This window comes from Opisthorchis viverrini (genome assembly GCF_000715545.1).
Source record: "Opisthorchis viverrini unplaced genomic scaffold opera_v5_477, whole genome shotgun sequence".
NCBI lineage: Eukaryota > Metazoa > Platyhelminthes > Trematoda > Opisthorchiida > Opisthorchiidae > Opisthorchis > Opisthorchis viverrini.
In genome coordinates, this window is record NW_008752123.1 from 163,411 (window position 1) to 185,824 (window position 22,414).

At 43.6% G+C, this 22,414-nt stretch overlaps 1 protein-coding gene across 1 annotated transcript; it reads right to left on the minus strand.

Moving 5' to 3' along the window:
* Positions 1–2,653: 2,653 nt before the first annotated feature.
* Positions 2,654–21,584, minus strand: T265_11225 (hypothetical protein; the record flags this gene model as incomplete). Its single annotated transcript, XM_009177827.1, has 2 exons — positions 2,654–4,974; positions 21,389–21,584. The coding sequence occupies 2 exons, from the start codon at positions 21,443–21,445 to the stop codon at positions 3,004–3,006; spliced, it is 2,028 nt and encodes a 675-aa protein (XP_009176091.1).
* Between the last annotated feature and the right edge of the window lie 830 nt (positions 21,585–22,414).

The window sequence follows — 22,414 nt, forward strand, 5'->3', positions numbered from 1 at the left end:
CCCGCAATAAATACGAATTGGATGGTTACCTAACTTTATATGATTCTTCCTACTGATCAACACCCAGCAGTAACCCAAAAACTGATTTTAACTAACGCAGCTCTCTAAATCCATTCCCGACACCATACTTGCTATTTGCATGCACTTGGTGTGATCCGGGCAATTTATCTTCGAGTACTAACCTGCCTTCTACAATATCTGCTGATACGGCCATTTCTGTCAGATCTTGTTTATCTCCCCGGTTTTTTGCGCATCAAAAGAAAACCTTCTGTAAGACCTGCGACGACCTCCGTTGGACACACTACTTTCTTTTCTCGTCTATTGACTGAAGAAAGAGAGAAGGATCTAGTTTGCCCTATGTCTCTATTCGATTGTTGCAAACTTCTTGACCTCTAGCGGTGAATACACATAAAAGAAACAGTGTACAAGTGCTGCTTAGAAAGGTTGAAATGGCCGTGAACGAGGATTGTTAGTTCGTGACTTTGCTCAACAGTAGACTACAATATTTGTTGAGGTGGCGAATACCAAACGCATCCAAGTTCGTTACACGTGGTAGACAACGTTACTCACGCGTTGTTTACAACTTTTTAATCTGCCGGGATCGGCCTTCACGTGGACAGTGACGTCTTCTTTTGCGAAAAGCACTGTAGTTCGGGGCGTCGATCATTCTCATAGGCCTATATTTTCTATGTTGCTCCATCCGATTCAGCTCGTGGTATGTTTTAAATATTGTTTCCGCGAATGTGAACCAGATTCGTCCGCAAACATTTCAAGTGCACTTGAGCTTTGCAACTGCTGCGCAAGTCGCCATTTTGTAATTCCCCGGTGACCAGGATTCAGACCTACACTGTAGACACACCTAGCTTCGTAGAGTTTTCGCTGCAGTTGAGGGCGCATTAGCCGCACAATGCTCTTAGCTGCAAAACCTCTACGAGTGGAGTAAAAGTTTTTGCGCCCAAATGTTGCATGTTGTTGCGTATGTGCTCAAACCAAAAGCCATTTCAATCTACGTTAATGTTGTTGCAGCACAGCAAATTTCATTATCCACTGAAGCAATCATAACTCTGGCGGAATAGTCTGGTGGAATAATTTCCCAGCATCGCTGAGACGCCGGGATGCCTAAATGGGGCCGAAAAGTTGGGAAAGGTACTCTGAAATCAATTGTTCAGTTGCTTTAATCCATCAGGGACACGTCACAGCTTTCTAAATTTAAATCCCATTGTGCGAATACTGAGCACCTTGCAGTTGTGCCCACATTGCTTTGAGGCCGGTCAACCCGTTCTTTTGTGTGTACTTTTTGATGACCTTGCCGTTGACTCACTGCATTATTAGTAAAGTTACGGTGATACATTGGCTGCAGTGGTATCTCTTACGATGAAGTTGAACCGCATACTTGCCTGCGCCCATGCCAATAGATTTATTTTGATCAGATCACCTCCCACTCGCCACAGATCCGCCTCTGAAGAGTCGCCGCTCGAAAAACCAGGCAACAGCTTGTCATGTGACTTGGGATGTGTGACTGCAGAGTCTGTAATCCAACATTCTATACAAGCTAACTCCACCGAAGATCATCCTGTTGTAAAACGCTCGTCTGACATTTGAAGGATCTCAAGCATGGATATTTCTGAAGGGATTCACGGTATGTACATTGTTTAGTACCCAACAAGGATGAAACGACTGCACAGTGTTACTACACTTTTCACTCCACCTGCTGGATTGTAGGTGCTATAAAACCGATAATTTTGATTGGTCTACCTGATGGCACTGCTTGAGTCATTAAATACAAGCCCTGAGGCTCTTATATAAATGCAGTTTATACACTGATGTAGTTCGTTTCCTGACAGTTTCGACACCCCTCTGCGAGCTTACATCGGCCTACAGGGAATGGCTCGGTTTGAACCGTGTCTTACTAGTTGGCAAACCCGGCTGCTTCTGTCGTGTTTTGCATTTGTCTCAACGTAGTTGCAAGTCTGGTGTCCGCCACAGTGCTCAAACGTGACACATTACAGATCACGTCACAGTGTTCATGCGCGTCTGAGGTAACCCAACCGATCGATGAAACGAAGGCTTTCCTAGGGGAGACTAGACACTGTACTCACCATGTGCACAGGGAGTTGTGATGAGGCTAAAGTTTTAAGATCTAATCATGTTCTACGAAACTAACTTGTAATTGTCTTCATGAATTACAGAGCGAAATTCATTAGTTCTCATTCAGACTCAGGATTTCTGTTTAACAGCGCGATCGTTTCAATTTCAAACTCCAGACCCCTCAGCTGAACATTAAACAGCCAACCCAACCCGTTTAACGCGTGCGCCGATATCATGCGCCGTCCTCTCGAAGAATCCAAGTTCGTATTGAGGTTACAACGTCTAACAGTCCCGTTTCCAGCCACAGGTGCACCTTAACTCTGTGTTGTGGATAAGTAGACGTTCTCACCTATTATCGTTGTCCGGCCTAGCCCCACTCCGTCCACGTGTAACCCTGCTGACGTGCTCGACCCATCATGCCCAGTCGCGTTCCACTTTGATGCCATACTTTCCGAGTTTGCAACTTCACATTGTCCGTCCGATTTTTTTTCTAATTACCGACGGTTTCCTGAACGATCAAATACCCGTGATCTATGCAGTTTGGACACAACAACTTCGAAAGGTTTGCAAATCAACGTTTAAAATTATGCGAATTAGTGAAACAGGCAGGAAGCATTGCATATTCACGTCGCGCCGCGAATAAAACAAAACAACCCTGCACATCATGTTTGGCTTGTGGGTTGATGGCAATGTAGGTAAATGCTCAGGAAGTATGGAAAATGGAGATGACAACAAAAAACAATAGGAAGTAATATCAATAATAACTGATAATGAGAAGGAGAAATAATCGCCTGGGTGGTCCAATCATATTCTGTCGCTGTGGAAGGCGCTTGCATAGTGGCATTGTCGCGTTATCGGGGAAATGCGGGACGGTACAGAAGATCCTGTGATTCGAACCGTCTGTGGCCTGGTTGCTCAGCAGGAGAATATTGAAGTGCAATCCATTCGGACAGAACGTAGCTTGGATAGTTGCTTCTTCGGATAGATTATGGAACATCCACAATCATGAGCACACAGGATCCCACCGCTGATTAGGGTATGATGAATTTTTGGTGAATCTAAGATACCAGCCATAACCGCGGTATCATCTACTGGCTGAATGGCAAGAAATTTACGGCGTTGCCGACCGTGAAATTGCACGTCCAAGAACTGCACACAAATTGTGTGGTGGATTTTGGCTATCCATAACAGACGTGACTGTTCGGAGTCCAGCATGACTATCCGTTGATCGGATGTGTAAACGATGTGTGAAGGATTGATGCCGAAAGAGAGGGATGGTTTGAAATGATGAAAGCCATTGGTTTCCAGGTCTAATATGACCACTTTGTCCTCACGTTGACACGTAGCCCAAACCTCCTTAGTATCATTTGTATAGCACAGGAAACACGGTGATAACTGTGGTTCGTTTAAGTACCACATTCCGTCGGTTCTACTGAGGTCGTGTGCTTTCAGGCGGCAAATCATGGCGTTCGCCGGTTGGGCCAGGTAGACATCGCCATTTGTTCGATCTATATCGATCCCGGACAGAATAGGTTGGTCAAGACGTTCATGTCCAACCGAATCTCGACGAAACGGGCATGATACAGCTCGGATAGGAAAAGGATCGCTGGGCTCTGTCCCGTTTTCCGTCGCTTTTAGGCCAGTAGCTTCACAGCGAACTAGTACAGCGTATTCTTCTGGTGGGATGCTGAAACAAGAACTGTCTGTCTGAAGATTGCTTCCAGTCTTCCGGTCACTCAGAGTAGAGGATTGAGAGGAGATTATTCCAGTTAAGTATATATGTTGTTTGAAGAACCGAACATATTGCACCTTAAGGGCACCGGTGCCGTTCAACCTCACAGCACCGCGTGTTTCTTCTTGTAGACTCTCCTTGGCACTCTTTGGTCTCTTTGAATCAACTGGGATCGAATGGTGATCGAGTTTGATCTTCTGGCTCCATAAAACCAAGGCCCTTCTGTTTTCATCGGTGGTCAATGTGCATCTCAACACCTGAGCAGATGTGGACTGTGGTATAAGCTGCATATCAACCGGTTGAAAATTCTCACCTGCACGCATTACACAACAATCCTTTCCTTTAGTCAATACCTCGTAGGTTGACTTGTGTTTCATTGACCACCGCAAACTTTCTACGTCTCTATATGTGGTGTAACTCAGTGTCTCAGTTTGAACCGGTCTCACAGACGACCGTCTTCGTAGTCGTACCTTATCAGCAAAAGCATGGAATCTGCCGAGACCTCGTACCGATCCGTTTGGCGAGTGTGATGATGAGTTCGAGACCGAGGGAATTTGTAGTGGTTCTTTGATTTTTGTTACCACTGGAGATGTTGACGATTTCTGATCACCTTCAAGTCTTTGAAGAAGTTTTGAAATCTCATCCATGATCACAGCTCTGTCTGCGGGGCTAATCTTTCCGTCACGTTCCCGGGCTGTAATGTCGTTGACAATGTAATTTAACATCTGTGAACTAACTTGGGTGGATGACTTTCGATGATTCGCCACCATAGCCTGTCGGCTGTTATTATCGTTTTCGCCCGAAAGTGGTGGCGCGCTTGGAATCTTAAACGTCTGCAGTTGATTTTTCCTGAGAAACTCCAAAATAACCAGATGATTGAATGCTTTTGGAAATGTGCTGGCACTCTTCGCTGGGGGTACTGGATAGACAGTTCGGCATATAGGACAGGCAAATCGGGGTTCCTCGTTGGTGGTGGCCTTCTCTTTGACTCCCATTGGCAGCTGATGCATGTATTTTGTGAGGCAGTCACAGCAAAATGCATGGCCACAGGGCAACAGACGAGGATCTTCCAAAAGATTCAAGTCTATCGGACAGACGACCATATTTTCCAGGGGTTCGAATGATGTGGCACTTAGCTTTCTATTGGCTTGTATCTGGAGGAAAAAGTGGAAGGAAAGATGGAGTTACGGAGGTGAAACACAACAAAATGAATGTGTCAAAGTTGAACAGCTGAAAGCTTAGTGTCTTAAGGTTGCTTGCTTTGCTTTCAGCAACCTTGTGAGTAGTTTGCCTTATGAAAATACCTGTTAACATTTCAAAGATTAGGATGTTCGCAACTCTAAATATCACGTCGCTGATAACTCGATGCAAGCCGAAAAGCCTTGAAGCTCCACACAGCTGCCACATTCTTATTCGGAAAGAGATGCGCCCGAAGTCCATCCTAATTCGAAGGATAATATATAGATATATATAGATACATAACGAGAAATCTATAGATATAGACATATTATATAGATGATATTTTTTAACATTCACATGAAGACGCAATTGTAGCACAGAAGGTGTAAGCTAACTAGAGGTCCTCCACAGTGAAAGGAAGCAAAATTCAATACTCGGTAAGCAATCAAAACACCTTTAGCAGTAAATTCGAGTGTTATAGTGTGCAATGCGCATGTCCAGCTACAATATGCAAACGACAACATTGTTTTTCATTCAGAAGCCCACGATGGAGAAAAGACAAGTCACGACGAGAAAAGTGGCTACGTCCAAGCAGGACGCTATGGGCTCTGCACCTTCCAGGTTGGGGCCCTTGAGACACTACTTGCTCTCGGTTGCAAAATCTACAGGATAGGCTAGGCGATTGGTTTCAAGTACCAGCGAATTGGTATGTCCTTGTGCCTTGGAATTGTACCGGGTAGGTTTCGCAAAGAATGCTAGGATAGGATTACCGACGTCTGATTGGAGGAGCCAAAGGAGTATCTCTGAAAATGAAGAACTCAGGCTAAGTGTTGTCCTTTGCAATACCTACTGAGCCGCAATGGCAACAACATGGTTTGAACTTGAATCCATTGAGCCATTTTAACCAGAATTTCGAACAGCTGAGAAGCCCTGGTTGCATCAGTTTTCTTCCGAGAGTTCACCCACTCCGAACTGACATCCAGCTGTAGATACCATATAGGCATAGATGAGTTTGTGCCGTCTTATCTGTGGGGAATCATCTACTTGAATATACATTTTGAGCTACCATGCGGACCGATGTACAAACTGTGGTCCCGATTAACCGTCTCTGCTCATTGTTCATGGTGTGGCTTGAAAATTTACTGTAACTACTCACAGAAAAGTTATGGTAAGGTTCGCCGCGATAGCCATTACATGAACGTTATTAAAACAGAAGTTGAAGGTCGTACGTTGTTCACCCGGATTTTATACTACTGAGACAGTGGAAATCTACGTGGACGTCCACAGTTTGACGTACAGTCCCCAACTCTATTTCATACTTCACTTCAGTCGTGCCGTCGTGAAAAGTTATCGAGCAGTATTTGTATCGGTTCGATTTCCACTTCCTTGTATTTCCTTCACGGCAACCGCAAGCGCCCCTGCCATTCATTTAAAGTTGTGTTTCCTGTAAGCGTTCTTCACCCAATGCATCCTCTTTTGAGACCGATAACTATTTGGTTTTAGTGCATCAATGACACAATTACGGATGACTAAGCGCTTCCCCCAAAATGTACGCTCGTTTCGGTGTCAGTTGATGGACATTCATTCAGCCTCCGATAAATTAAATGCGATGGGCGTGGCGGTCCGATAAAACGTCCTACAAACTAGTGTTCTGTAAGAAATCAGAATACGTGTTTGAGCCTGTGGTGATATTCAGAATGTGTCATCTATGGCAATGTTTCGGCTCTGTTTTTGTTCCCAAAACAAAAGACCTCAAAATTATTATTATTCCTACCTTACAAACGTGAGCTCATCTCAAGTGAACTACTGCTTGTTCTGAAGCACTTATTTCTCGGACGACTCCACGGTTATTAGTGTTTGTTAATGGTTCTTCATGAGCTTGATATTGTCAGGAATTTCGTCGTCGAATCTGTCAAGATTTAATTTAGAATAACGCAGCTATTGACGCTTCGCCGTACAGATTCTTTGACGATTGCCACAATTCGTGACATCTTTCGTTGCTGAGCCCCGAACGAACACAAATGACTTCCAGCTCGATTAGTTTCGGAAATTCTCCGAACTCTACGTGCCCCCCTGCTTTGCAACTGTTGAACTAGAGGGGGCTAGAACTTAACAGTACTGATCTGGATGGTCTCGAAGGGACAGCAAAAGTTAACTTCGAAATAATCATTCAGGTACCGGTGTAATGGTGATACTACTGATGGGAGAAGCATACGAGTGGTATGTTTTCTTGTAAATTCGCTGTGCGTCTCTTGTGGAGTTGCTTTGTGTCATGTTCTTGGATTTGAGCAACAGTTAATAAATATCCAGGAAAGTTCAGAAAGACGGGTTCAAAGAGAAGGTGGATATTCAGTTTTTGTAAACAAGATCCATATGAGGGTTTTGCTTCCCTGTCCAACAGTCTGTAACTGTTCGGTTGGCATTTTCTTATAAATAACTCCGCAGCGAAGGCCTTCTTCCTTTCACCGGTAATATGCTAAAAGGCAATGCTCACAGAAAATAGGAGAATCAGTGACAGTGATGGGATTTGTTGGTAGCGTGAGGTCATTGTGTGGACCACGCCTTCACTCGAACTTGTGTACAGTTTTCTACAAATGTTTCTTTTAGGAGCACACCTTTGAAAACAAGCTCAAAGTACAGCAGCTAATAAGAACGAAACCCGTCTGTGAGTACCGGTGACCACCCACAGTGCCCTAGCTTTCGTTTTGGGGATAACGGACAAATCTGAAACAAGAACAAACACCCAGCTGATCATCATCATCATCATCATTGTCAGCTCTAATAACCGCGTACTCGTCGTACAGTGGTTGTAACTGCCGCAGTTTCGTTCACTGATGGTTTGGGTGGGGAAGGGGGTAGGTAGCTACGCATTGCAGGCGGGAGATGATAAATTGATGCATAAATCCAGCGCTATCAGTGGGCTGTCAATTGGGGGGTTGGGAAGGGAGCTATGCATTGGACGCAATTAGCTTGGATCAACGGCACCAATGAGGGCGCGACTGGGCCACGTCTGATGGCTGGACGGCCGCAAGTTAGCACATGCAACATGCCTCCTAAAAACTGACTGTCATAAGGAAGGCCTGGTTCTTATTTCTAATTGCTTAACGTGAGCACACGATGCCGATAACAGCTACCTTTACCAAGAAACTGTTTATGCCAAATGTTTCCAGAATTAGAAGCTGTGAAATGTAGGTGGTGCTTGGCGTTGTGATTGTTTCGGTTTAACTCATGAGGTAAGCTACCAGTTTGCAGTACAGAAAGGTGACCTGCGTTTTCTGGCTAGCCGTTCGATGTGTGACACTTCTCTTTTGAAGAGAGTGAAACAACACAACAAGTTTACCGTCCACAGTGCAAGTCAGCCAAAGTCAATGATCACTTTCAACAGTTGTCAGGGTTAGGAGACCACCTCAGATGTGATTGCTTGCCAGAGTGGTTATTAATAATGTAAACAGTCAAGTCCCCATCACCAGGTGCAGGCCTAGCCATTTAGGTAGGCTGTCGAGCTATTCATATGATTCCAGATCGGAAGGCAGTACTAAAGAGTGGAAGGACAAATGCTTAACCTAGTTAGTGTGTACTTTAATACATGATTCGTGTCGTTGTCACCTGAATAGATCTCCTGGTCCTTCTGTAGTCCTCATTCAAACTAGGGTGAATATACCAAATGAAGCTCTCCGATGATCCGACCACGTCAAACAGTTTTGTTTAATACACCCACTATTTTCACTATGAACCCATAGATCACCTCCAAATGTTATTTACTTCTGAAATAGCGAGATATAAGTCCGCTTAGATGGTTACTTACCAGTTGGTTTTCGAAAAAAAACACTAGGGTGTGGCAATTTGAATTGAAAACTATTCTGCACACCATCAAACCGTAATTAACGCTAGGGTTGGCAATTTGAATTGAAAACTATTCTGCACACCATCAAACCGTAATTAACGCAATGAAAAAATGGAGATACAACTAAGTTTTTCTTGGCTTTCCTTGAACCAATAAGTTTTTCTTTTACGCTAGAGTAGAGCCTGATTGCTATATTCCGCTTCCAGTCAGATCTTTTTTAAATACGATATAAATTTTACCAAAATATTTGAGATTCCAACACCACTACACACCACTACACACTACACTAGCTCTACTCTATCCTCTTTGTATTCCTCTGTTGAAGGACAGTTTCTGTACAATTTTCCTCTCGGGGCTCCACTTATCTTATTCTTTGTCCCTGTAGAACAATTGATTGGATTCGGAAAATCCGTCCTAGCTAAACGCTTTCATATTTCAAACCCTCCCGCATACCTAAATATTCACCAACCGCACGCGGTGCGCACAAAGTAATGCACGCCTTTGTCTAACTGTGCAGACCCCCTAAGGTCAGCATGACGACAGTTACTTATAGTCTATTTTCTCATTCAATGGACAGATATGCCATTTGTCTTTGAACCGAGGTTTTCGATGCAGTTTATCTCGTTTCAGGGGACAGCTACTTTGCTGAAAATGCGCTGATCCTATTAAGATGAATGATCGTTTGCCCTTTCATTTTTGTACAGTCAGTAGGTAAAAGGAAAAAAACAGCTAATCGACTGCGTCCGGACAGAACCGGGAAAAACAATACGCGGTTTGACCCAATAACAGCAAAAGCCATTAAAAATAAGAATTATATACGTGGAAAAATGATGCATCTGAACACGATTCGGTATTATTGATCAACGAATAGCCATGCCAGTTTTCAAACCCCAACTGATATTCACGAACAAATCACTCTAACTGTATTGTATGAATGTATTGTTTGTTGTTCATTGTTAGTACTACCTGAGAGTTGTGTTGAAATAAGACATAAATGAAATGCTGACGCCTTATTCCTGTCAAACGAATAGCACAAACACACTTTAAAAGCCAGACTCAAATCCGGAGAATAAATATGCTTAGTCTGATAGTGATCTTATGGGGTCGTTTTTAAAAAAGGTTGAATAAAAGTTAGCCTGACGGGAACATTACTCATAATGCCGAAAACTGAAGGGTTCTGAAACTACTGAAAACTCCTCAACAGTTCATGACAAGTTTTGGGGCTCATCACTTGAACCCAAATCGTAATAAATTCTCAAACTATACGTAGTTTTGACGGTTTTAACCACAAGTAAGTCCAGGTTCATGGCTGTCAGCAGTCCACGGGAGTAGGCAGTCCCACAAACACGAAGACATTATTCACTGGCAAACGTGTTCTTGCAAACTAATCTATTCTATAGTCTGGACGTCCGGTTTCCTCCCTCTTGAGGCCTAGTCGTCGAATTTCCAATAATCAATCTCCATCGCGCATCAAATTAGTCTCGTTTGGTGACAAAAACTTGTTCGCAAATAAGTCTGGTTTTAATGGGTTGCTCAGATTAACCTGATATTCTTCAGCCCTAAGACGAATGAAAAAACTAACCAGCTGTCCAGAGTGTTCAACGATCTTGTAAGCAGTTTCTTCTGAAGAAACATAGCTAGGCTTACGCTTCTGGAGCGCTGGATTCTACATCCTGTTGGTTTTAGAAACAGGAGAATTGTACATGTCAAGCAACGACATAGATCGAATACTCATAGAACCCTACGCTTAATGTGCGCTGTGCTACAGAGTAGCTACCCAGAAGGCACAGACCATCCACATCGAAGAACGAATATACTGAGCAAATTACTTGAAGGTTTATCCCGAGATTCTGTGCAATTGTTGACGAAATAATTGGCCTTGTTTATTCTAATGGTATGGTAAAACGCACAACGGTGTGTAGGATTTAACTTTATCAATGCAGTATTCAAAAACATGCAGTAGTATTTTAAAAACTCGAGCAAATTACATAAATCGAATTCTCAGCATAGCAGAATGACGAGGCATGCTGATATAACGACAACACTTAATCTTTCCTAAAACCTAATCTACTGAAGGAAAAAACGACCGGTGTGACCTTCGGATTAGGCGTTTACAGCGGACGAGACGGCAAGTCTCATTGGTGCTGTCGGTATGTCACGTGAAAATAACCCAAGGTCATGGACAGCGTGGGACGCGAAGTACAGACCGAAAAATCAATTGGCTTAATGTCACGTGGTACAGACAAAATACGACAGCCCATGCGTGTTCTATTTCCGCCCTTACTGCAAGTTAAGTATCCGGAATTCAACGAACCATATCTAAGCGGCTGCTCAGCCATTCCTTCCACCGAGGATTTCCCGACTGTTTGTAGTGAAACTATTTTGAATTTTCATGTGAAATTTCGAAGTATTCTCAAAGGCGCAAAACTTTCCTTTTATGGTGGTCGTTGGCTTGTTCGCTGAGCTGGGCAATTTGATTGCAAACGTTTCATCACCAATCGAGGTGACATCATCAGTGCGTTATTGTGGAGCGTAGTAGTGCGTAGCGGTGGGTTGGTGGTTGTGCGTTGGGTAGTGTTGTGCGTGTGTTAATATACGTGCTGCTAGCAGGGGATGACCTTTGGTCAACACTAATGCGCATTTCACAAATCTTCGAGACGATTCGAAGCCATGTCTTATCGGCCGACAGCTGAACATCATACCGTTTGGTTAGACGTTTGGCCTTAGTCATAGTGGGGCTGACTCAGACAGTATATAGTTCAACTATTCGCCACGTTGATCTGGTTTTAAATGACTCACCGATAATATTAACTACGTGTTCGTATTACCATCGCTCGAACAGACGCATTCCAATCCTGGGAAAAAGTATTCTGGTTAGTCCACATTAACACGGGAGAGCCGGGAAGGAAACAGAGGTCTGGGTAGGCTAATCGCATCCATCAGGCTAAGTCGGTGAGCTGATACACAGCCACCTAATCAACTACAAAGTTGACGCATTCGAGTTACCCATATACCGATATATTTCCAAAACACAGTGTTGCAGGTATACATAAAAAACTTTCACAAAGATTTTTTGTAAACCCTCTGAGGTCTGCAAGATCCTCAGATCCTCAGAACCTCACAGTCGCCCTGGACGACGTTTTTATTATTACCATTTTGGTAGACTACATCTGCATACACTTTTAGACGTTAGGTCTCAAGAACATAGATCATTGTTATGGCTTCAGAAAAGCTGTTGTCCCCAGATCAAACGTTATCAAACTTTAGGAGACCATCCGTTTTTTATAACTGCTGGTGCTTCTGTAGCTTGTAGACGAAGAAAGACAAGACACCGGTCATCGGGAAAGTAGGGTCGAAAGCGTTACGACGTCTGAAGCAGGCAGGAATCATTGGTGCTGATACTTCTCAATGTTTTGGGCAGCATTTGTAGCCAGTGAGTCATCAGTGGAGTAAAAAAAATGAAAAACCCGGAAACTGACGTCACTGGGATGTTATTCGGCCGCCCAATCGCCTGTATGTTCTTCAAGCACACTAGTTTATCCCAGCAGCCCATCTGTTTTGGTCACTTGTGGACGACACTCATTTGCCTGTATTCCCTTTCGGCCAAAATATGTTACTTTCATAGCCTATTTACCAAAACGGACTGTCTGATGCGATATCAGCTGACCCGTTGACCCATGGTACATGGGTCAACTGGTCAGCTGGGCTTTTTCCGATTGGACAATAATATAGTGGTAAACCAGGTGGCTGGCTGATGCCGAGTGGTATTGCTTGAATTTTAACCGGTCCCTGTGTTATTGTCGCATTCAACTGGAGCTGCAGAAACATTACATTTTACAACTGTTCCATTAGTGAATGGGACAAGACAGCCTTAGCAGTCAACTGTGACCACGCTCGTCTGTTATGTCGTAGTGTTTCAGGTGCGCCCAACATACACTACTTAACCGGTAACAAGCTCGTATGCCAGACACCCGGACTCAACTCCGGGCGCGACTCGAATATACCTTGTTAGCAAGCGAGGGGGGGAATCGGGCCCAGAGCCCTCCTCCTCTGGTGTGAACTTACCACCGTAGATGCATCAGGACTAGAGGAGGACTTTTCAAACACGGATGATGGAAATCTTACGAATTCTTCAACCGTCAGCAACTCATCCGTAATGTATGAAACATGCAATATCCTCAAACAAGAGCAGAAAAAAAACAAGTAGCCCTGAATTCCCCAACACGATAAGCCGTCAAAATAGGACCGAGGGTATATCACGTCATGGAACGCAACGTTTGAAGAAAGGGTCACGAAAAGTGCAGTAGTCCGAGGCATAGAACGTCAAAGGCAAATGGGGATTCAGAACACAGGCTGACGAACATTAACGGTTTCTCTGGTCCTTCTGCCAATACAAAATGAGAAGCGAGCGATTCATGCAAGTAAAACAAGGATGGAGAGGAGTCTGCGGGCAGAAGTGCGAAAAGTATTTACTTCGCATTCGATGAGCGTGTACTAGTTGACAGACTTGGGTTGTTTGTGGGAATCGCAATCGCCCCAGCTGTCGCCAGATAGCGTATCGAATGGATCTTGGTAGGCGCCCGTTACAGCATTCGAAAAGGATTGTTGGAAAAAAACAAGTGACTAGGAACGGGCAAGTGATCGTTATCGTGATAGTAACAGACTTCCTCGAACCAGTTTCAAGCCATGACTAGTTGTGTTCCTTTATTCTCCTACTTGTTGGTAATATGTCCCTCCCAATCGTTCACTGACAATGTCTCCTCGGATGAGGACAGAGCCTTTGCGAGCCAGTTGCCAAGGTCGGCGAACAAATCAACGGTCACCTGATCAGCAGCCAACTGCAGCATCGTACACCCTATGTAGTCTTCTTACAATATCTGGTTATGAAGTAGACCATCGTTCTGTGGGCCTGGAGAGGCAGCCTGTCTTTGAACTATCGACAATGGCCGGTTTATTTTACTTACTCATAGTAGCCAAGTGCTTTGAGATAAACCTGTCCGGATATTCACTTTCACCAATTATGCGACTGAATTTCGGAACAGACTTTGTTTGCTGACAGCAGCACGGTTAACAGCTGAAAATGATTATGATAATGACAATCAAACACTCAATCGTCCACACAGTGATACCGGTTGATGCGTAACCGCATTAAAATATTGTTTGTACTTGCTTGGTCTTCACGAATTGGTAAAAACAAATGACCATCTAGGCCGCAGTTATGTCATCACTGAGTAGCTATACGGCTCTGGGTTTCATGAGTCAAACAAACCAAGTTGACTCCTTCATAAATCAGCATTTTTCAAAAGCAAAAGATCTGAACCGTGCCTGATTTTCAGATGAAAGGGGAGACATTATTTTGCATTCGAACTGTAGCAGTGACCCTCAGAGTGCCTTTGAAGAGAGCGCTGGCCCAGTGGCTAGATTAGATGACTCTGTTCCAAATTTTTCCTCACTGCGAGAGGTAGCCTGTCTCCCAAGAAAGATGCTTCCAAGAGAAGAACAGCATGTAATGCCTGTGAATTAGTAACTTTGTAATACTGGCTCAATTACCAGAACAGGATATCACTCCAAAAAGTGAGACTGTTTTTACCGTTACGGCTCGTACTAGTTACACTACTGCTGGACGACGATATTACTTAAAAGTTTGTGTTCGATTCTAAAGACTGCGGTTCTTAAATTATAGTGTTTCGGAACGCACTCTGATAACACCGAGAGGGGTTTCGTAGACATCACCGATAAAGTGCAAAAACGTTTTCCAACCTGAAAGGTGAAGGCACCCTGTTTCGTAAATCACAACCCGACCAAACGACAATGTGCACCGGAAGCGTTCCACATTGGTCAGTTGTCTCGCCCCTACATTTCTACCTTACCTAAAAACGCCCTGCGCAAGCTTCATCAAATTTTTGGCGGAGACGTTTGTGCGCTATTGGTTCTTTACGGTGACACTAGCCGGTTCAACAAAAAGACTGTCCATTAATGCCAGTAGCCTTATAAAATTTGATTTTTAACTTGGATTTACCGGGCGATAACAATGCTGTCTTAAATGTTTGCCTCCCTAGAGAGAGCTTTCAGGAAGAAGGTGACGAGAGGTCGAGTCTATCTGGGGAAGTACTGTACTTGTTATCTAGTTTTTTTGGCATTCAGTGACCTTCAGTTTGCCTTCCTTACAGGTTTTGAGACAGCTTGCTGGTTCACTTGATACCTTGCCGAGAAAATTCATCCAATAACTTTTCCACTAAGTTTGGAGATCAGGTAAATTCCTTTGAGATCCACACGATGTTCATTCAATACTCCGTGTGGGCATACGTACTTTCCCTATCAATCGCCGACAATGAGGATTCGCGCGCTGATCGTCAACTGAATCAAATAAACTATTATTTCGATCTTTACTTAGGATCACTTGTGACCTTGGATGACACCCGACAGAATCCGCGCGCATCGTGCATGTCTTATGCAGTTGTTCAGTGGATCAACAAGGTGGCCTGAATGTTGTTTCATACTCTGGCAGCACGTAGCGCATTTGTTTTAGGAGTCCTGTGCATATATTTGAAAATTGTCACAAATTTGGATTATGTATGCGGAAAATCCGAATGTTTCGGGCTGAACAAAGCTCTAATGGCGTTCTGCATACTATACATCCTGCCTTCGTACTCTGGTCCAAACAGTCCAACTGAAAAACATTAATAGGCCATTCAGAAACTCCACAGATGGCATGAATGCGCTCAATGAAATATAACCATTTCGAAATCAGCTTCTATTTTGGTGGAGTTTAGCAGACGGAGTCGGCTACTTTTCCCTCTGTGGGAAGTAACCGTAGGTCGCCACTATATCTTGTTTTACAGATTATGGGACATACTTTCGTGTCGCTTCCACGTGCGCAGCTTCTTTCCTGGTATACGACTTGAAATAAACCCAAAGGGTGCATTACTTCCAAGATGGAGCCACTGTAGATGTCTCTCTCTGAGTATGTTTAACACCCACCGCCTTATTCAGAGAACGACCTTCAGCCGTTGGAGCAAAGGCATTAGTCTGATGTCTTCTATACCCAGTCTGTCCCATCGAAATACAGTAGTAAGTCCGTGAAAGTATCCGCTACATATACGTGTGGATTCAAGTGTTTGCTGCTTGGAAACATTACAACGAGAAACTTAGCTGGGTTCCAGGTGAGCCTCTCGCAAAATGGTCTTTCGGTGTCGGAGGAAAATGAAAACATATGAAGGAGTGCAACCTTGACTTATGGGAAAAATATGCTTGTTGTCGGAGCCCTAACAATCTCTTATGCAGTGCGAGAGCAGCAAGAGATCCGAGGTACTGATAGGATGACCAGGGTCCAACTACTGAGCTAATTCTATCTCATACCTGCCTTTACATATACATATATATATATATATATATTTCACACTTAATTGCACAGTTCTCGTATACTCTTCATAATTTATGGACTGTGCAGCTAAACAGGCTTGTCTTTCGTTGGAGTACTACAGCAAAACACGAATGCATCACCTCGCATATTGCTCATTTCCCAGTCAGTTTGTGTCTCATGAGGGGATGATCTTGTGGTTGTTGTTAGTTGCCCAACCCTATGAAGGAGCACATTTCACTCAAGCATAACTGTAACTTCAAATGGGTGAACGAGTCGTGCCATACCTCAGACAATATAGTCACTACCACCTCCTACGAGCAAACTTGGAACAGATGTGCCGGACCACCAAAAAAATTCCCAACGACCGTCTAACGAACGTCGCTTCGAGTGATAAACGTTGTGGTTGAAAGACAACGTGCATGTCTGGCACTCAATGCTACCCGCACACGCAACTGCTGTTTACTGAAATGCTAGTTAACAAAAGCCAACCTCAAGACCCAACGAAGAGTGTTCACTCCCATCTACCAGACAAATGCAACAGGCGATCTGCATCACGTGATAGAAACTCCGATCGGCTGATGGCTGAAGTACACGAAGCACGATAACGCATCGCCAGACATGGTAATAAATCATTTGTTGGGACTAAATTCATTGTGCAAGCTACAATTTTACCGGCTATGTGCGCAGATTGTCGCTAACTCGGTATCCGAATATGATGCTTGTTGTCCAGTCCTACAAATGAAAATCATCACGAAATGTTTAGTAGTGAACACTGACGGCAAAATAACTGTAAACTATAGATCTATCTTCTACACTGAAGATAGATCCCTCATTAAGGGAATTCACAGGATGGTTGCCTTCAGCAATGAGTTAGATCCCAATCCCGTGCGGTTGCCTCTTATTATTATTATTATTATTATTATTATCCAAAATATGCACTTCGGTTGGTCTTGGATTCATGGCAGGTTACAACGCACCTTCCACAGTGTTCTCAGCAAGACCGAATAGAAGTGATGGAGAAAAGCTGAACCAGGTTGGCGGTAGAAAACTCGAACTAAAAACGGGATCAAAGGGGGGCCACGACAGTTGTTTTCCTGTCATTTATATACTCATTTTGACGAGTTGGGCGGTGGGGTAAGTTCATGAACTGAAGGCTACAGTGACTTCCCACTCCAGTAGGTCAACAGTGAATTGCTCACTATACCTCACTCACGGCTTGTACGGTCCAGGGCAAGGTCGTATAGGTGTGTACGCAAAGAAGGGCCTTGACTGAGTTAGAGGAAAGTGAGTTTCTCACTCAATGCATGCTAAGCCTGGGTTAAAACAAGAGTGGTTTCTCATACCACCAGTCGGCTTCATGTGCTAGCTGATTGGAATTTTATAGTTTTACTGAGGTTGATGAAGAGTGTATAGCTGGCTCGGTGCCTGCGCTATTTGTGTTGGAGACGGGGGCACTTCTGGCCAGCTGAACGCATGGGCGGCTCTCCAGCAACTTGCTTCAGTTGGTACAAAGTGTGCCCAACGACCAGCACTAGTTTGTCGATAGTGAATAGCTCCCTTTCGGTGCACATCTTACACTCTAACCGAAGGGGACTGAGGTAGTGCCTGTTTGCCCAAGCCCTGACAGGAGCGGTCGAGATGCTGAGGTTGGGTTCGAACCACAGACGTGCCAGCCAGTAAGTTGGCGCCACAACCACTAAGCTATGCTGACCTGAGAAGCATGATAAAAGCACTGATGATCCTATAACTAGTCGGCAAAAGTCATGCATTCGACTAAGTGCATACAGTTAGTCAGTTTTAGTGGGAATCCGAACCGTGACTGTCATCTACGGCTTACTGTTGTTCCCCAAAAGCAGAATCAAACGATAGTGACTGCAAGATCTTAAAGATCCCCCATGCCGTCATTCTCAGTTTCCTGGACAGTGCACAGCAGTTGCAAATACGAACGGCACCATGGATTAGCACAGCGGTTAACGTTCTTTTACTGAAGTTCGCAGCGTGTGAGTAGTATGAACCATACATAATATAGCTGAAAGAACTTGTCAGTTTGATGCGCTACTATGTTTTCATCCCCGAGTCGAAATCACTAAGATGGTTTCCGCACAACATAGTTTAAACGTCTTTAGAGACATTCAGTTGCACAACCAACAAAATGGAGAATTTCCCGTGTAGCATTAGAAAAGCCACAAATTTGTGTTGGTAGACGGTAATTAGGCGAAAACTGATATCACAACGTATGAAAGGAAGTTCTACATTTGCGAAATACACCTATTTGCATACAAACGTGATTTTTCACCTAGAACCCAGCTGAATCTATCATTTATGATGCTTTAAGCAAACCGGTCACGGGCTGCCGAAGAATCTTCAGCAACCTCATGAGTAGTATATTACACTCGTGCAAGTTTTAAATTTCCTTAATAGTATGCTACGTGCGATAGGCTGGTGACTTCCAAAAACGATGAAAAAGCTTTACAGTGCTTCTTGGCTTTTCGGAATAGACTAGGTTCATAAACAGGGTGAGATGAACTTTCCGAAGGCACCTCACATTACCAACATCTCATAATTAGTTCAAATGAAGAATACTTTCACAAGATGAGTTAGACTTACATCTGACAAGCCATCACTGAAGGAGCTTGTCAAGAAGTGACCAGGTGATGTGGATTCCGTGATTGAAAGATGAATGGCACTGCATCCCTTCTGCGTTCAAGTCAATCGCACCCACTTGGCTGAACGGTCAAGTATTCAAACTACTAGCCAGGAAATCTTGAGTTCGAAATCCCTTGAGTTTTGTAGGTACGCACTGCTGACGTTTACTAATAATGATGAAACGGCTTTACAGTGCTTATCGGCTCCTCAACATAGGCTGATTTCACGTACAGGGCGAAACCTCTATTGGAAATCAATGATGACTTGTCCGTAGGTCACACCAATGTTTTATGCAGTGTCACTCCCAGAAAGACAATTCAGTATATTGGGTATCGTATCAGTCGAAACAAGAGACGCCGTTTGTGCAGCATATTCAATGAAAAAATATTATAGATAAGAGCTTCAGCCAGGGTTTGTCTGAGTCTTCCGTCAGCAACTAAAAATGCAACTCTTTGTTTCTCCGCACATGTTTTTGACTTGGCTACATTCAGAATCATTTGCGGATCTCAGATCCGATCACATGATTTTGTCTATACACTGAATCGGAAACACCAAATAATCAGAAACCAAAAGGTTACCTTTTAGAGCCAAAGTTCACTCATGCACTTTCCGCTGAGTGGTGTTCACACGGTTTGCCTCCTTCAGTCGGGTGTCGGTTAGATATCAGTTGACATTCCAAAGGCCGCACCAGCGAACCATTGTCATCTATTTCCGGGTAGTTTGGTCGACTTTTTCGTTCGCGTATTTTTATACTTACAAGAAATCGATTCAGTAGCTTGAAAGTGAACAAACTGGAAGCTATTCTACCATTTTTCACACACGATGGCCGGGTCACTTTCTCAAACTTAAGTGGAATGCACACGTTTGAAAGACTATAGTTCGAGAAAGAATAGCCGCATCACTACCGTACATGGAACTCAGTCGGTGGGTAATGTGACGCGGAAACTCGCAACTACTAGTTTGCGACCTTCCAGTGAATTTCACACGTATATGAAAATAAAACTCATCGACCTGACGATCTCGGCTTTCTAGTGTTAACTGGCCTAACAGCTAACTCATTGATCAGGAAGCACCTTTTGCAAGCTTTCGGTCAAGTAGTGAGTTTCTGTGAAGCACAGTTTGAAACGTCTTGTGAATCGCCACTATACGTCATAAATTTCACTGTATGAATCTACGAATAAAATTTCAACTCTGGTAGTCTCTGGAGCAGAGTTCTGACAAGTAACACTTCCAATGAAGCTTGATGTTCCTTCTGCCGGGGAAAGGCGAAGATGAAGGAACCGATTACACTAATCTACAGAATGAAGAATTGATTTAAAATCGGCAAGTTTGTTGGCGAATTCACAGATACCTAAATCTTAGAAAGAAGAACGAAATAGTTCAAACATCGTAACCACTCGGAAATTTGAAAAAAAAATCCAAGTGTTGAATTCTGTATAATCAAGCGCGTAAATTTTGACATCGGATGCTCATATGCGAGGATCACAGAAACGAGTGTGAAGCAAAGCAAGCCAAAATATCCGCTTAGAAAAGAGTTGTTTATTTCGCGTCTTTCTGCTCATATCACATGAATCCATATCAAACATTTTCAGTGTTTTGCTGTTCTGCTTCCACCCTGTATGAGCACAGCTAATTTGAAGCATTTCCAATTCAGACATGACACTACACACATCATGACTCAATGACCGAATCGCCATCGATATCCATCTCCAGATTCGAGGGATACATTCAGTCCCAGTGAAAATGAATTGAACCTCGTTTGTTTAAAGTAGGGCGGAAACAGGCCAAAGAGTTTTCAATCTTTTAGGTAGCATGTTACGTCTAAGCTGACTTCAATTGATGACAACAGCCCCAAGCCGAACGGAACAGACGGTAGGCTGTCAGCGGATTTCACGTTAATTCATCTGGCCATTTTCATGTTTCTATTAATTTTGGCACAAATGCAAGGCGCTCTTTCCAGGGTACAAACTTCACCTTGGTACTAGCGTTCTTCGATAGACCGGATAACCTCCGCATCAAAAACACTGAATCTTCATTGATTTGGATGTAAGCTGATTTTTTCTCACTTTTGTTCGGACAACTGTCCTCCGTTACACGCAAGGATGCCCATCAGTAAAAACCAATATGTGTCGAAAAGGACATAATCAGGCCGGCTGACTTCACGTACAAAGCTGGGAGTGAGAGCAATTTCTATGGCTGTTCGGACGCAGCTCGTTGGGCATTGACCAACAAAGGACCACAATCGATCGTGGATTATTATTGCTATTGGATGCCGCTACCTTCCAAAAATTAGGTCATTCAATGTCAAACCAAATCGTGGGAATACGGCTGGTTCGGTTGCAACGTATGACAAAAATAGTAATGGGACTGGCTGTCCATATTTATTAACTTGATCGAAGGGTGATTTTGACGTTTTCTTTTTATAGAAAGTGCATTGTTAATGTGGAAAACAATTTGAAGGGTATTTTTTCGCTAGCCAGTGAAGGAACATTCATCAGACAGCAGCAAAATGGTAATGCCATCGTTCGCAACTCACCCTTGAAGCCTCATCCAACTGTAGTGTGGCAGAAGAGCGCCGTTTTCGGAAACTCATTCTGATCACCTACACAATGAATCGGTACACGATGTTCCGTTACTTCCGTTTGTAAATTCCGGTTCTCCAGAGAACCTGAAACCAACCAGTTTCATTGCCGTTCAGCTGCCCCTGGAACGGCAACTGAATTACACGCCAGTAAGCACACGATCATCATAATCATCCCATGTTTAACCGGAACGATACACAGGCGGTCAGAGCCAATTGAACATTTAACAAGTGACTTCCAACATGACCTTGAAAGTAAGCCAATCAGCATCGTGCTTTGGCTAGCCGGTTTGGGTGGCTAAACAGCCTTAGCTCCCAGTGTTGCGCGCAACGATCAGCATTGTCTGTAGCTAAGGCAACATTGATCCAGTAGGCAGGCTGATAGAGCTTCCGTCTTATGGTTGTCGGAGCTTATCTCACAACCTATGTAATTACGGAGAAAATGTTAGTGAAGCTGAATCTTGTCTTTCTCAACCATATTTATTTCGCATGGAAAGCCAAGTATATTTCTAAGATGTTTTATACTTTTCATCCGTTTATACAAAATGGGAATAGGGTTAGATAAGAGAAAAACATCGTGTTTTACTTTCGCAAGAACAGCTCACTTTAGGCTGTGCTTCGACATGGAATGTGAAAATCTGTACATTTTTCATGTGGGCAAAACATTTTCTACTCTATAAATGCATGAAATCGATTTTCACGTAGATGTCTCTTTAAATGACGTCAAAAGTCCTCAAACGTATTCACACTCAGTCGGTTAACCGGCTCAGCTGTAAGACCAGTACTGTGCCAATCCGGTGATCTGTATTTAACCACTGTCTTGCTCAATAGGGATTTGAAGCAGGATAGAACCTCATACTTTATCACCTTTCCTAACAAACCATCAACACTGGTCGTGGACACAGGAGGATAAAATATGTGTCCAATGTTGGGTGCCTTCGAACAACAGGTCAGGAAAATTCCATCAAACTGAGATAGCAA